Raw genomic sequence first — 14,425 nt, forward strand, 5'->3', positions numbered from 1 at the left:
TACCAATCTGCTGTGCAAATAAAAATTAGTAATCCATTCAAAAGATCATACTACATTGTGTCACTCTGTCTGGGCAGTCTATAGCACCTGTGTCACTCTGTCTGGGAGGTCTATAGCACCTGCCTCGGTTGCTGACGACTTCAAAATACTGACAGCATTTTCATGGTGGCCTTAATCTTGTCTTTTTACAATAATTATATGTGTTCCTCGCATTTTGTTCTTTGGGTGAAAGTTATAGTAGTAGGGCTAACCTAATGTGTGTGTGTGTGTGCGCGCGCGCGTGTGCATTTCTCCCTTCAACACCCATCATCTGGTTTAAAGTGCAATTATTGACAGACTTAGTAGTGCATACTTTTTATCCCAGCACCAGATGTACCAGCTTGATCTGCCTACTGAGTCCCAGGACAGTCAGATCTCTCTCTCTCTGTCTCTCTCTCTCTCTCTCTCTCTCTCTCTCTCTCTCTCTCTCTCTCTCTCGCTCTCGCTCTCTCTCTCTCTCTCTCTCTTTCTCTCTCTCTCTCTCTATCTCTCTCTCTCCATATATGTATAAAAAGAAGATAGAGTATTGTAAAGTATTGTTTTAACTGTCTTTATCTGTCCCTTCCAAGTATTATTCAACTAGAAAGAGATCAGCAATTTAAATAAAATAACAAGTCAGTAGAATCTCTGATTTTAAAAATTAATTATAAAAGTGTTTATCCTGTTCAAATTTCACAATGCATTCTGAAAATTTATTAGTGTGTAATTAAAATAACATTTAAAAGAAAGCATAAAAACCAACAACTCTATGGAAAGCTGCTATGATGATTAGTTTAAGCGAGACAGAACAACCCTCCAAACAATCATCTCCAATGGATCTTGTTTACTTTAAAAATAAATTAATTTCCAGTAACAACTAGAATTCTTAATTTAGCGGTGTATGTTGAAACCATTCACACAAATCGAGAAAACACTGGAAAGTAAAACTGCCCCGTTTGCTTTTAGAGGAGTGAATTTGGGCCAGTCATTCGAAACAATGCTAGCCCACGGATCTCATAATACAATCACACTTTCTCCAGCACATATTCACACTTTTTTCTAAAATATGTATTTAGGAACAAATTTAAATTTACATAATGAAAAACAATTCACTTGCAAGGCTTAAGTAACTGCATCTACGTGCAGTAACAATTTAGGACTCTAAGCGCCGCTGTTCACCTGCTGGGAGAGAGATGCACCCAGATAGCCACCGAATTCTCAGCGCTGATGAAATCAGACTGGCGGATTCCGCGGTCCAGCTGCGGAACTGCGGAGAAATTCTGTCCCTAAATGTATGGTTCTCCAGCTTTTTGTAAGATTATTACTCTATCATCACAAGCAAAGATAATCCAGCCACCTATGCCCAGTGAAGACTGACGGGATTCTTTCGCGAATGAACAATGGCTGCTTCCAAGAATCAGCACCAGCATGGCCGGCTGCTACTGTTGTGTACGCTGATGGGGACGCTGTGCAAGATCGGGGTAGGACAGATTCGCTACTCTGTGCCAGAAGAGACAGACAAAGGCACTGTTGTGGGCAACATCTCCAAGGACCTGGGGCTGGAGCCCCGCGAGCTGGCGGAGCGCGGAGTCCGCATCGTCTCTAGAGGTAGGTCTCAGCTTTTCTCCCTGAATCCGCGGGGCGGCAGCCTGGTTACCGCAGGCAGGATAGACCGGGAGGAGTTATGTGCTCAGAGCACACCCTGTCTTGTAAATATTAACATCCTAGTGGAGGAGAAAGGGAAACTCTTTGGAGTAGAAATCGAAATAACTGATATTAACGATAATAATCCGAAGTTCCATGTTGGAGATCTGGAGGTGAAAATTAATGAAATCGCTGCCCCTGGAGCACGGTATCCTCTCCCAGAAGCGGTTGACCCAGATGTGGGCATGAACTCCCTCCAGAGTTACCAGCTCAGCCCCAACAGGCACTTCTCTCTCCACCTGCAAACCGGAGACGACGGAACTATAAACCCAGAGCTGGTGCTGGAGCACACCCTGGACCGAGAGGAAGAGCCCACTCACCACCTGGTCCTCACCGCCTCCGATGGCGGCGACCCGCGCCGCTCCAGCACAGTGCTCATCCAGGTCACAGTGCTGGATACCAACGACAATGCCCCTGTTTTCGACCAACCGGTTTACCGCGTGAAAGTCCTTGAGAACGTGGCCCCAGGCACCCTGCTGCTCACAGTGAGAGCTAGCGACCCGGATGAGGGTGCCAATGGGAAGGTGACATACAAATTCCGGAAAACTAATGAAAAACAGTCGCTGTTATTCCATCTTCATGAAAACACGGGGGAAATGACAGTAGCGAAGAATCTGGATTATGAAGAATGTTCGTTGTATGAAATGGAAATACAGGCTGAAGACGTAGGGGCGCTTCTGGGAAGGAGCAAAGTGATAATTATGGTAGAAGATGTAAATGACAATCGGCCGGAAGTGACCATTACATCCTTGTTTAACCCGGTATTGGAAAATTCTCTTCCCGGAACAGTAATTGCCTTCTTGAATGTGCATGACCGAGACTCTGGAAAGAACGGCCAAGTTGTCTGTTACACACATGATAACTTACCTTTTAAGTTAGAAAAGTCAATAGATAATTATTATAGATTGATGACATCGAAATACTTGGACCGAGAAAAAGTCTCTATCTACAATATCACAGTGATAGCTTCGGATCTAGGAACCCCACCTCTGTCCACTGAAACTTACATTTCCCTGATTGTAGCGGACACTAATGACAACCCTCCTCGTTTTCCTCACACCTCCTACATGGCCTATATCCCAGAGAACAACCTGAGAGGTGCCTCCATCTTCTCATTGACAGCACATGACCCTGACAGCCAGGAAAATGCCCAGGTCACTTACTCTGTGTCTGAGGACACCATACACGGACTGCCTTTGTCCTCTTACATCTCCATCAACTCAGACACTGGTGTCCTGTACGCGCTGCAGTCTTTTGACTTTGAGAAGATACAAGACTTTCAGCTGTTGGTTATTGCCACCGACAGTGGAAGCCCGCCACTCAGCAGCAATGTGTCACTGAGCTTGTTTGTGTTGGACCAGAACGACAATGCACCTGAGATTCTATACCCTAGCTTCCCCACAGATGGGTCCACTGGCGTGGAATTAGCACCCCGCTCTGCAGAACCTGGATACCTGGTGACTAAAGTGGTGGCCGTGGACAAAGACTCGGGACAGAATGCCTGGCTGTCCTACCGCCTGCTCAAGGCCAGCGAACCTGGGCTCTTCTCTGTAGGACTTCACACGGGCGAGGTGCGTACAGCGAGGGCCCTGCTGGACAGAGATGCTCTCAAACAGAATCTGGTAATGGCTGTGCAGGACCATGGCCAACCTCCTCTCTCAGCCACTGTCACTCTCACTGTGGCAGTGGCGAACAGCATCCCTGAAGTGTTGGCTGACTTGAGCAGCATTAGGACCCCTGGGGTACCAGAGGATTCTGACCTCACACTCCACCTGGTGGTGGCAGTGGCTGTGGTCTCCTGTGTCTTCCTTGTCTTTGTCATTGTCCTCCTAGCTCTCAGACTTCAGCGCTGGCAGAAGTCCCGCCAGCTCCAGAGCTCCAGAGGTGGATTGGCCCCTGCACCTCCATCACATTTTGTGGGCATTGATGGGGTACAAGCTTTTCTACAAACCTATTCTCACGAAGTCTCACTCACTTCAGGATCCCAGAAAAGCCATATTATCTTTCCTCAGCCCAACTATGCAGACATGCTCATTAACCAAGAAGGCTGTGAGAAAAATGATTCCTTACTAACATCCATAGATTTTCATGAGAGTAAGGATGAAGATGATGGCGCTCTGGTAAGTTCCATTCTATGGCTTCTCTGGGGAGTTTTGAGATATGCCGAGTTCTTTTGTGTATTTAAGTGCTGGTAGTGCAAAATCTGAACACTTAAAGTCATAGGCCATCGCTGGGTTCATTTTCAAAGGGGTTGGACAAGGCCTGGGATTGTAGGTTAGTTATTAAAGTGCTTGCCTAGTTTGCACAAATCCTGATCCCCAGCAACACATAAACTGGACTATGTGAGACTCTGTCTCAAAACACACCGTAAAAGGCTCATTCAAAAAACTTAGACAAGACATTGTTCAACTTTTAAAAGATACTATTGTTTCTATCACTCATTCAATTAAGAATTACCTACCACACGAAGTACATTTTCTACTTGTATGCATGTGTATTCTAAGTTTGGACAATAGAAAAGCAGTTGCAATTTCTAAATTCTTCATAATTACGTTAGAAATCGCCAAATACGTGCCACAATTATATTAGCCTACAAGTAGGCACTGCAAGATTTCTTGACTTAAAACATCTTTTGAGGTCCGCTTCTGCATCGTTCCTGCTTACTGTACCTGCTGGCTATACTTCAAGCCACAAGCACATTCTAAAATGTGGATCTTGGTGGAAAATGAAACTGGTGTATGAATGTTGAGTGTGTGTGTGTGTGTGTGTGTGTGTGTGTGTGTGTGAATGGCCACCCTTCTTGAGGTCTATACTAATGAAAATATTGCATCTAAAACAACAGTAATTAGTCCCCTCCCAAAGAAAAACAACAAAATATAAACTTCTTTAAAATAGTGAAGAATCCATTTCCGTAGACTGACCATGATCATTTTAAGCTGTACATACATCTGAAATGGTGAGAGCTCATGAATGACAAACAAATTCCAAGTAACTTGACCAGTTCCACAAAATTAGAGTAAATTATATGCATTGTCTCTATTTCTTGTACCATTTTAATGTCTAATTTCTAACATATCACCAGTCAAAAATGGAAGATAAGATAAATACTTTGTGACTGTAGAGAGGACCATTTCCCAAGCAATGCAGTGTTCCATCCTATGTTGCATATACGTGGGAGTGGAAATCAACTTCATATTTCTGTAGCATCTTGAAGCACAATAATTTGAGAAGACAACTACATCATCAGCACTTTGACACGCTGGGGGCGGGTAAGGAAAGTTTTCCCTTGCCTAGTGACCAAATGTCACTCTATTCAGTAACCTTGTGTGATGGGCTCACACTGAGCGCAATTTCTCCAATTCCAAAGACATTGTATTATAACAGTGTAGTGCATGGGTAGAGAAGCATTTGCATTGATTGTGCATGGCTCATCATTTCCCCCAGCAAGTTTTGAGAATGAAGTGATGTAATAGAAGGAGTAGGACAGAAACTAAACAATCTGGAGATAAGAAGAGAGATTTAGCAGGCTGCCTTGTGTCTGTGCTGTATCGTGAGCCAGGCTTCTCAAACGAGTAGCTCCTACAGAAGCAATAAAGATGCTCTTTGTTTTTCTCAACGGAATGCTAACATTATCAGAAAGAAAGGATGTCTGAGGAATGGGGCAGTCTGCCCAAACACAAACAAATAGTTGGCAACAGGACTGATATTTCCAAACATTGTGACACAACATTGACCACCGAGAAATCTAGATTTGATAGAAATAAATAAAAGAGGAGTAACGGTAGTTTCACCATACCATAGCCAACAAAGAAATGATCTGTGAACTTGATAATCTAGTAGACACCGAGGTCAAGACTAATGGCACGTCCGTTGTTAAATTCTCACTCAAAGGGGTAGCTAACACTTTGCTTTAAGAAAAGGTGCACTGCAAAGGTTGGACCATTATAATGTAGGTTTGCATAAAAAATCAAAGCGATGTTTCAAACATCTTGAAAGAATAAAAAGACATATAAAAGAAGTATTGAAACCTTATTGCGAAATATATGAATATTAAGATATGACTTGTTTAGTTAGGCACAATTATTGTATTGTTGGGGTTGGGAGAGACCAAACAGCAGAGGCTGCAGTTTCGTAGTGCGGACTCTGGGCGCCGCTGTTGGCCTGACTGAAGAGGCTGAAGCTCCACTTCTCGCGCAGCCGCAGAGCGCTTTCCAAGGCTTCCTTTCCCAGCCTTCTTTACACCGCTTCTTTCCGAGCAAAAGAAGAATCATTTCATGGACTAGAGCTGGTACCAAAATCCATTTGGAGTCCGGAATATCCGCACCACGGAGATTCTTCGTAACCCGGCGTCTCCAGGCTGGTGAGCAAAGAAAGGGGGACAAGAAAGATGCGGGAGGGCGCTGCTGAGGGGCGCCTGAGACAGAGGCGGCCAATGCTCCTTCCCTTCCTGCTGCCTTTGTTCTGCTCCGCGCTCTCTGAGCAGATCCGTTACAAGATCCGCGAGGAAATGCCCACCGGCTCGGTAGTGGGGAACCTCGCCAAGGACCTGGGCTTCAGTGTCCAGGAGTTACCAACGCGAAAGCTACGTATCAGTTCCAAGAAACCTTACTTCGGTGTGAGCTCAGAGAGCGGGGAGTTGCTAGTGAGCAGCAGGCTGGACAGGGAGCAGATATGCGGGAAGCAGCTGGTGTGTGCTCTGGAATTTGAGGCTGTTGCTGAAAATCCACTGAACTTTTATCACGTGAGTGTGGAGCTGGAGGACATTAATGACCACGTCCCAAAATTCGCGCATACATCCTTTGAATTGCAAATAAGTGAGTCTGCTCAACCCGGCACTCGGTTCATTTTAGAAGTTGCAGAAGATGCAGATATTGCCTTAAATTCCCTCCAGAATTATAAACTGTCTCTTAGCCCTAGTTTCTCACTGGTGAATAAAGAAAAGCAAGATGGTCGTAAGTACCCTGAATTGGTATTGGAGAAAACTTTAGACCGCGAGGAACAGAATTACTACCGATTAGTCCTGACGGCCTTAGACGGTGGGGATCCCCCCCTAAGTGGCACCACTGAGCTTCGAATCCAAGTCACTGATGCCAACGATAATCCCCCTGTGTTCAGCCAGGAAGTGTATAGGGTTCGCCTTCCGGAGAACGTGCCCCCAGGAACAGCTGTGCTCCGTGTGACAGCCACAGACAAGGATGAGGGCGTGAATGCGGAGATTACTTATTCCTTCCACAGAGCTGGGCAAGTGTTTGGTCTAAATCCAAAGAGTGGAGAAATTACAACACAGAGAACACTGGATTTCGAAGAAATCAAAGAACATTCTATAGTAGTGGAAGCGCGGGATGGCGGAGGCCTGGTTGCACAATGTACAGTTGAAATTAACATTCAAGATGAAAATGACAACAGACCAGAAATTACAGTCGATTTCCTGCTAAAAACCATTCTAGAAAACGTAGCGCCGGGAACACTAATTGCTTTGATCAAAATACATGACGGAGATTCTGGGGAAAACGGGGAGGTTAATTGTCGACTAGAAGGTGAAGTGCCCTTTAAAATTATCTCTACTTCCAAAAACGCATATAAACTGGTTACAGATAGAACCTTAGACCGAGAGCTGACTCCAGAATACAATGTCACCATCACGGCCACTGACAGGGGCAAGCCACCCCTTTCCTCCAGCACAAAAGTTACGCTACACGTTGGTGACGTCAATGACAACGCTCCGCTTTTCCACCAGGCCTCCTACTTGGTGTACATAGCCGAGAACAACCCACCTGGAGCCTCCATCGCTCAGGTCAGCGCCTCCGACCCGGATTTGGGATCCAATGGTCATATCTCCTACTCCATCATAGCTAGTGACCTGGAGCCTAAATCGCTGTGGTCCTACGTGACCATAAATGCTCAGAGCGGAGTGGTGTTCGCACAGCGCGCCTTCGACCATGAGCAGCTCCGCTCCTTCCAACTGACACTGCAGGCGCGCGACCAGGGATCGCCCGCGCTCAGCGCCAACGTGAGCATGCGCGTGCTGGTGGGCGACCGCAACGACAATGCGCCACGCGTGCTGTATCCCGCGCTCGAGCCCGATGGCTCTGCGCTCTTCGACATGGTGCCGCGCGCTGCCGAACCTGGATACCTGGTCACCAAGGTGGTGGCTGTGGACGCAGACTCAGGACACAATGCCTGGCTGTCCTACCACGTGCTACAGGCCAGCGACCCCGGGCTCTTCAGCCTGGGGCTGCGCACAGGCGAAGTGCGCACAGCGCGCGCCTTGGGGGAAAAGGATGCTGCGAGGCAGCGCCTGTTGGTTGGAGTTCGCGATGGTGGACAGCCGCCCCTCTCGGCCACCGCCACACTGCTTCTAGTATTCGCTGACAGCTTGCAGGAGGCCCTGCCTGACCTCAGTGAGCGCTCACTGCCCCCTGACTCGCAAGCCGAGCTGCAATTCTACTTGGTGGTGGCCTTGGCCTTGATTTCTGTGCTTTTCCTCCTGGTTGTGATTCTAGCCATCGCACTGCGACTGCGACACTCCTCCAGTCCCTCTGTCTGGAGCTGCTTTCAGCCTGGATTTTGTTCTGAATCTAAACCTGTCGGTTTTCCCAACTATAGTGAAGGTACTTTGCCGTATTCCTATAATCTGTATGGTACACATGCTGGAAAGACTGAGCATAATTTCCTAAATTATAGTGAGCCATTGAGTTCAGGACAAGGCCTTCTTTGCCCTGAGTCATCCGGGGCCTTGTTTCCACTTTGTGATTCCAGTGAGCCGACTTCCCACCCGGAACCTCTAACACCGGTGAGTTCCAATCGAACTTTTGCTTCTTTCTCTCTTCCTGAACTATGCAACTGTCTATATGTACAAAGCAATACAACACATTTTCAGGCCTTGTGAGTCCTCTTCGAAAAGTTAATGTGGCTCAGAAAGTTCTGTTTCCTTTCATCAACAGAGTTGGGTGAATTATGATATAAAATAAATTCCCGTAAAGTAATTAAAGGTTACAGATTTACAGCATGGTGCAAAATCCAAGCAGTACTGATAATGTGTGCCATTAGCTTCCCAAAAAAACAGGTGCACAGTTTTTTCAAAGTGATTGAAATTTACCTGTTGATTCACACTTTTTTGAGACAGAGTCTTGCTGTGCAGTATATAGGGTGGCCTTGATCCATGACTCCCAGGGTCATCATTCCAGGCTGGCCTGGAAGTTATACTTTGTAGCAGAAACCAGTCTAGAACTGGAGATCCTCCTGTCTCTAGATGCTGCATTACAGGTCTGGGATGTATAGGCAAACACTAAATATATCCCTGAGCGATAGCGGCACATGCCTTTAATTCTAACACTCCAGAGACAGAGGCAGGCCTCTGAGTTGGAAGCCAGCCTGGTAAACAGAGCAAGTTCCAGGACAGACGGGGCTGCACAGAGAAAGCCTGCATGAAACTATTCATTGGTCTCTTCATTAATTTTACTAACGGGTTCCTTTCTTGTGTTTACTCTTCATGGTTAGCTTCTTATACTTAGCTAACAGATTCACAGCTTTGGTTCTCCTAAAAATAAATGAAAACTACTTTGTGTGTTTGTAGAATGAAAGAGACTCGCTGAGTTCTTCAGACTCAACTAAGTCCTATCAGCTTTCAGGACTGAGAAATCCTAAAGAAAAGGAAAGGCTGGGGCTGGGACACAGTGGTAGAACCTTACTCACATGATGCTCTAGTCCCTGGGTTTAATGCCTAGCACAGAAGGGGAAGCTGGGGGAAAGAAGAGAAGAGAAGATGCTATCACTCTTTCATTTGTTCTGGTTCTTTTTTTATTTTTGTAAGTGCATGAGTGTTTTGTTGGAAATGTATGTCTGGAACCACTTATATGCCCAGTGCCCAAAGAGGCCAGAAAAGGAAGAGTGTTGGAGTTATAGATTGATGTGAACCACCATGTAGGGCTTAGAATTGAACCCAGGTCCTCTGGAAGACTAGTCAGTACTCTTAACTGCTGAGCCACTTCTTCAGTGCCCCCTCTAGTTCTCAACATAGACTCTTCGAAGAAGAAAGGATGAGGGGAAATCACTGGATTCGTCTTATGGTTTGAAACCACAGAGGTTTTTCCAACCATCTTTATAGCAGGCAATTCTGAGTTATTAGGTCATAAAGCAAAAGCTACTAGTCAGGTATGCGTACAAAACTACCATTTTATACCGCTTTTGCTTTGTTTCCTCTGACAGTGAAATATACTAAAATGGCATCTTTACACACAGAATTCTTCTTTACACAACACCACATGCTGTTTAGCTCTTAGTGGTAAACATTTGCTCTATATTTTGTGTTCTTTTCTGTAAATTATTACTTAAGTTTAAATGGGCTTTAGAATAAGAAGTGTATGACTATTTTAAAAATCATGTGATTTCTTGCTTCTTTTCTTTTCTTCTTGTCCTGGAAATTGAACTAATAATCTCATGCATGTTAGGCACATTCTTTTCTACTGAGCTACATCCTGGCCCTAGAAACTGTGGGTTGATGGTATAGCTCAGGGGTAGAACACTTGCCTAGAATGCTGAAGTTCTTGATTCCATCTCCAGTCTCTCCCCCCTTTCTCTCTGATGATGATGATGATGATGATGATGATGATGATAGATTGAAATGAAAACTTGCTTTTTTCTGAATATTACCTTTCATTTTTCCAATACTTGTACATGCATTGTGTATTCATGTCAAAAGCTAAGCCTTTGTGAATTAGTGGAAATTTTTACATAGTTGCATGAATGTGAAATTTGAAGCCTGGATCCTGTCTGACATGGTGTCTGTACAATTTTGTCCTAACACTTGGAAGACAGAGGCAGGCAGGACCTCTCTGAGTTCCAGGACAGCCAGGGGCTACACAGCATGCGTGTGCACGCACACACACACACACACACACACACACACACACAAAGACCAACCTAATCTTGTTGAGATTTTAACATTAGTAGGTAAGGTAAGAAAATGTATAATACTGTCCAAGTAGAATTTTGTATATAACACGAAAGTTTTAAAGAAAAAAAAAAATATATATATATATAATAGCAAACCCAAATTTAAAGCGAGTTGGGCTAAAATTAAGCCAAAACTGTTTGGAGAGTTAGTACAGAAATATCATTCCACTTCATTTATAACTCAGATATCCACAATGGTGGTTGCTTTTGGATGTACAAATGCAAGAAGATGCTTAGAAAATCTAACATCGCAATAAGCAGAGAGTACTAGTTTCTTTATCATTCATCTATAATCCAAAATTTCAGGGGAGCACACGAGTAGAACCAAGTACTCTGGAGGCTGAGGCAGGAGGATCGCTTGAATGCAAGCCTTCAAGACCAGTCTGAGCGACTCCGTTTTTGTAAGACACTTTCTCAAAAGGACAAAAGGTGAAAGGGGAGGAGAAAGGGGTGAAGGAAAAAAGAAAGAAAGGAAAAGGGGGAAAGAGATGGGGAGGGGAAAGAAATGGGGAGGGGGAGAGAGGGGAATAGAGAATGAAAAAATAACGAAAAGAATGGAGGGAGGGCGGTGAAATGTCTCACAGTGTAGTAACGACTTCAGACTCTGGGCGTCGCTGTTCACCAACTGTAAGAAAAACTCCCCGCTCCCTCCGGATTTTCCTGTCAGCGCCTACACAAAGCCCTGCATATCCTTCAAACTGGCTCCCGGACTGTAGCAAAACTCAACCTTTTACCTTGGAACGCTCTGGCTTTGTCCTGAGAAGTAAGTATCATCTGACAATTGGAGGAAGAAAAGAAGAGCCTACGGAGTTAGCAAGCAGAGAGAGCATTGTGAGAAAATTCCGTAGCGAAAGCAACAATGGCTGCCCCGGCCAGACGCCCGCACTGCACAGGACTGGTCCTCTTGTGTGTGATGCTGGGGATGCTGTGGAAGGCCAGGGCCAAGCAGATCCGCTATTCTGTACCAGAGGAGACAGAGAAGGGCTACATAGTGGGAAACATCTCTAGGGACCTGGGACTGGAGCCCCGTGAGCTGGCGGAGCGCGGAGTCCGCATCATCTCCAAAGGTAAGACCCAGCCTTTCTCTCTGAGCCCGCGGAGCGGTTGCTTGGTCACCGCGGGCAGGTTAGACCGGGAGGAGCTGTGCGCTCAGAGCGTGCCCTGTCTCCTAATCTTTAAAGTCCTAGTTGAAGACAATGTGAAACTTTATGGGGTGGAAGTAGAAGTAGTTGATATCAATGACAATGCGCCAAAATTTGAGGCCGGAAATTTGGTTGTAAAAATCAGCGAAATCGCTGCCCCTGGAGCACGGTATCCTCTCCCAGAAGCGGTTGACCCAGATGTGGGCATGAACGCTCTCCAGAGTTACCAGCTCAGCCCCAACAGGCACTTCTCTCTCCACCTGCAAACCGGAGACGACGGAACTATAAACCCAGAGCTGGTGCTGGAGCACACCCTGGACCGAGAGGAAGAGCCCACTCACCACCTGGTCCTCACCGCCTCCGATGGCGGCGACCCGCGCCGCTCCAGCACAGTGCTCATCCAGGTCACAGTGCTGGATACCAACGACAATGCCCCTGTTTTCGACCAACCGGTTTACCGCGTGAAAGTCCTTGAGAACGTGGCCCCAGGCACCCTGCTGCTCACAGTGAGAGCTAGCGACCCGGATGAGGGTGCCAATGGGAAGGTGACATACAAATTCCGGAAAATTAATGAAAAACAGTCGCTGTTATTCCATCTTCATGAAAACACGGGGGAAATGACAGTAGCGAAGAATCTGGATTATGAAGAATGTTCGTTGTATGAAATGGAAATACAGGCTGAAGACGGTGGGGGACTAAAAGGGCGGACCAAAGTGGTAGTTATGGTAGAAGATGTAAATGACAATCGGCCGGAAGTGACCGTTACATCTCTGTTTAGCCCAGTAAGAGAAGACGTGCCCCCAGGAACAGTAGTCGTCCTTTTCAACGCTCATGACCAAGATTCTGGGAAGAATGGTCAAGTTGTCTGTTCCATCCAGGAGAACCAACCGTTTAAATTGGAAAACTCAGTAGACGATTACTATAGGTTGTTGACAGCCCAGATTCTTGATCGAGAAAGGGCTTCTGAGTATAACATCACAGTGACAGCAACCGACAGGGGAACCCCATCCATGTCCTCAGAAGTTCGCATCACCCTGTATGTGGCTGACATCAATGACAACCCGCCTGCCTTCTCTCAAACCTCCTACTCAGTCTATCTCCCTGAAAACAACCCCAGAGGTACCTCCATCTTCTCAGTCAGTGCCCATGACCCCGACGACAATGAGAATGCTAAGGTTACTTACTCTTTGGTTGAAAACACCATCCAGGGGGCACCACTGTCCTCCTATGTCTCCATTAACTCTGATACTGGTGTGCTCTATGCTCTACAATCCTTTGACTATGAGCAGTTTCAAAATCTGCAAATGCAGGTGAAGGCCAGTGACAATGGGCATCCGCCACTCAGCAGCAATGTGTCCCTGTCTGTGTTTCTATTGGATCAGAACGACAATGCTCCCAAGATCCTATATCCCTCCCTCCCGACTGATGGTTCCACTGGTGTGGAGCTGGCTCCACGCTCAGCAGAGGCTGGATATCTAGTGACCAAGGTGGTGGCAGTGGACAGAGACTCTGGACAGAATGCTTGGTTGTCTTACCGGCTGCTCAAGGCCAGCGAGCCAGGACTTTTCACAGTGGGGCTACGCTCAGGCGAAATACGCACAGCTCGGGTCCTGCTAGAGAAAGATGCTCTCAAGCAGAGCCTGGTGGTGGCTGTGCAGGATCACGGCCAGCCCCCTCTTTCCGCCACCATCACGCTCACGGTGGCCGTGGCAGACAGCATCCCAGACATCCTGGCTGACTTGGGCAGTATCAACACTCCTGAAGATGCTGATTCTGACATTACTCTCTACCTGGTAGTAGCAGTTGCTGTGGTCTCCTGTGTCTTCCTACTCTTTGTACTGGTGCTGTTGGCACTTAGGCTGAGGCGCTGGCATGCTTCACACCTGCTGCAGGATGCAATGGGTGGATCCGCTGGGGTACCAGCATCACATATTGTGGGTGTGCATGGGGTTCAGACTTTCCTACAAACCTATTCTCAAGAGTTTTCCCTCACACCTGACTCTGGGAAGAGCCACTTAATCTTCCCGCAGCCCAACTACGCAGACACACTCATCAGCCAGGAGAGCTGTGGGAAAAGTGAACCTCTGTGCAGTTCAGTTGAGTCCAAGTTTCCTATTGATGATACTCCTTTGGTTCCTGTGAGTTCTGGGTTTTCTTTATTATGATAATTTTCTCTTAGTCTTGTGCAAGTCGATATTTACAACTTTGTAGCCAGCCAAGTTCTCATTGAGTATAAGCTTCACCCACAACATCTTGGGTGGACATCACTGGGTTGACTTTGACTTCCTCATGTAGCTCCTGTGAATAGGGACAGTTCTCATTGTCCTGCGTGGAGGAGGTTGTTCAGATAGAGCTCCTTCTTGAGTACAGTCGTTCTCTACAATTTCTACAGCTGCAGTTCTTTTCCTGACATGAATTAGTCATTATTTTCAGAGCCCCTGGATGTAGCTCTTGCTTCCTAAGACAGTTTCTAGAGTGATACTTTTGTAGGGGTGAACCAAAAGGTTCCTCTTTCTTAGAGAAACAACTGAAAACCCACAGTCTCTGCCTCCACGTTTCTGTTTCTATAATAGGAAAATATCTCAATGAACTCTTGCTTTCCCAGA

At 46.2% G+C, this 14,425-nt stretch overlaps 2 protein-coding genes across 2 annotated transcripts in view; both read left to right on the top strand.

Annotated features, from left to right (window-relative positions):
• Window positions 1-14,425, top strand: part of LOC308423365 (uncharacterized protein) — a gene marked incomplete at its 5' end in the record, with an annotated part of 161,684 nt that overhangs the window by 52,917 nt on the left and 94,342 nt on the right. The window lies entirely within an intron of this gene.
• On the top strand, window positions 1,419-13,984 carry LOC308423701 (uncharacterized protein; the record flags this gene model as incomplete). The annotated part of the gene is made up of 3 exons (XM_080920506.1): window positions 1,419-3,842; window positions 6,206-8,333; window positions 11,526-13,984. The coding sequence occupies 3 exons, from the start codon at window positions 1,419-1,421 to the stop codon at window positions 13,982-13,984; spliced, it is 7,011 nt and encodes a 2,336-aa protein (XP_080776632.1).

The sequence above is a fragment of the Micromys minutus genome (assembly GCF_963924665.1).
Source record: "Micromys minutus genome assembly, chromosome: 8".
Lineage (NCBI taxonomy): Eukaryota > Metazoa > Chordata > Mammalia > Rodentia > Muridae > Micromys > Micromys minutus.